This window comes from Rutilus rutilus, assembly GCF_951802725.1.
Source record: "Rutilus rutilus genome assembly, chromosome: 8".
Lineage (NCBI taxonomy): Eukaryota > Metazoa > Chordata > Actinopteri > Cypriniformes > Leuciscidae > Rutilus > Rutilus rutilus.
The window spans coordinates 26,319,822-26,321,969 of NC_140222.1; the positions used below are offsets into that span (position 1 = coordinate 26,319,822).

At 43.2% G+C, this 2,148-nt stretch overlaps 1 protein-coding gene across 1 annotated transcript; it reads left to right on the top strand.

Moving 5' to 3' along the window:
* Window positions 1–338: 338 nt before the first annotated feature.
* Window positions 339–1,145, top strand: LOC311295622 (testis-specific serine/threonine-protein kinase 6-like; the record flags this gene model as incomplete). Its single annotated transcript, XM_084417090.1, has 1 exon — window positions 339–1,145. The coding sequence occupies one exon, from the start codon at window positions 339–341 to the stop codon at window positions 1,143–1,145; it is 807 nt and encodes a 268-aa protein (XP_084273216.1).
* Between the last annotated feature and the right edge of the window lie 1,003 nt (window positions 1,146–2,148).

The following is a 2,148-nucleotide window of genomic DNA, read 5'->3' on the forward strand; positions in this document are numbered from 1 at the left end:
TTAAACAAATATCCATTTAAATGCTTAGGATGTTTGCGTTGTAAGAATGTACAGAGAGACTTTAGATTTAAAGACGGTGTCTCGTTAGGCAGTGTTTTCTCAGTTTAAATCATAACATTTCCTATTGATTCAATAGAACGCGTGAGCTCACTGTGGCGTCACTGTTTATGACGTCATGAGCCATCCAGTCATTTTATAAATCAGTGGGTGTTCCATTATGTCATCAGAGTGTAGACTGCTGTATGCCAATGCCTGTTAAAAGACACTTTGCAGCAAAGGTGAGGAACGTGATCCAAACTCACTTCAAGGGTTTTAAAACTCCTGTGAGATATACAACCATGCCTGTTGATAAAATTTTGAAATCCATTGGCTACAAGTTCCTGTACTCGCTTGGTGAAGGCAGTTTTTCCACAGTCAACCAATACTCCTCTCAGAGGCACGGCTGTAACGTGGCCATCAAAATCATGGACCGTGAAAAGGCCCCCGGGGATTTCGTCCGAAGGTTTTTGCCAAGGGAATTGTCCATTTTAAAACAAGTGAAGCACGACCACATTGTCAAAGTGTACGAAATTATCGAGATGCCCGATAGGCGAGTCGGTATCGTGATGGAAGCTGCTGCAAAAGATCTCCATCAGAAGATAACTGAAGTGAAACGTATCCCAGAAGTCCAAAGCAAAACCTTGTTCTCTCAGATAGTCAGTGCTGTCAACTACCTCCACCAGACAGGCATCATCCATCGGGACCTCAAATGCGAAAACATACTGTTGACAGCCCAAGAACAAATAAAGATTTCAGACTTTGGTTTCGCTCGCAGATGTCAAGACCCATTAAAGCTCATTCACACCTTCTGCGGTACTTTAGTCTATAATCCACCGGAAGTCATCATGAAAAGGCCGTATGACCCAAAGAAGTATGACATATGGAGCCTCGGGGTGATTCTATACTTAATGGTGAATGGACAGTTGCCGTTCGATGAAAACAATCAGCTTCGACTTCTCCATCTTCAGCAGAAACCTCTGGTTTTTCCGGATGACGTTGCTGTTGGGGAATCGTGTCTGGACTTAATCAGTACTCTGCTCCAGGTTGATCCTTCCAAGCGTCCAACCATTCAAGAGGTGACAGAACATCAGTGGCTGAAGAACTAGAGCTAATAAAATAGCCGCGTTTCCACTGTTGGGTCACTGCTCCTAGCTCATGGACACCTCCTACTCACGATCTCCGTCTCTGCAAGTTTCCGAAGGAAATGATTCAGATTTCTCTTGGCACGGTTACTAGAAGACAGACGGGTTGCTCAGTCACTTCTACGTCGTCAAGCTCAGTTTGAGTCTGCGCAGTACGCTCGACCCCCAGGAAGTGAGAGCTTCTAATTTACTTCACTTGTCTGCGTTGAATCCAATGGGGTCGCTGTGTCCAGTTTATATACTGTCTATGGTTGGTACGCTATTCGAGAGCTCGATTACCCCCCTGGCCTGCCTAAACCCTGTCCTTAACACGCCTTCCTGGATCAAACGTCATACAACCCCAGTAACGTTACCCCACCCATTACAGCGGGAAGAATGAAGTTCATTCAGACAGGACTAGCGTGATAAAATCACAGAACGTGAACGATCAAGATGGAGAGGACCGAAGCGTCTGGTTGCGTCTTTCAGGTTGCGAGCAGGAACAGCAACAACACCTCCACTCTACTGATCTCAGTCTGCATACTCCACCGGTAAGTGTAAATGGCAGCAAGGTTTTCCAGCCCAAAACCTCGTCAAAAACCGCGAGAATGCACAAAAAAAACGCCCAATTTTTTTTGTGTGTGGCTTGTTTCTTGTGTAAACACATTGAAATCATTAACAAGCTTTAAAATGACACATTTTTCGACTTAGCCTATCCGATTTTAGAAACAATATTCAATCAAATGAACGCAAAAGTTGGCTACTGACCTCAGTCAGACTATTGTACTATTAAACTATAAGCTTATGTTACGGAAAATAATGCGATCAACTTAGGCTATCGATGAGTCTGTTTATTGTCAATAAAAATCGCTTGGAACAAAAGCATTCAGTAGCCTAACATAAAAACATTGAGTGGATATATGGACATAAAAAATAACCCACTTTAACATTTCAGTTATTTCAAATGGCAACATGAAACATGCATATT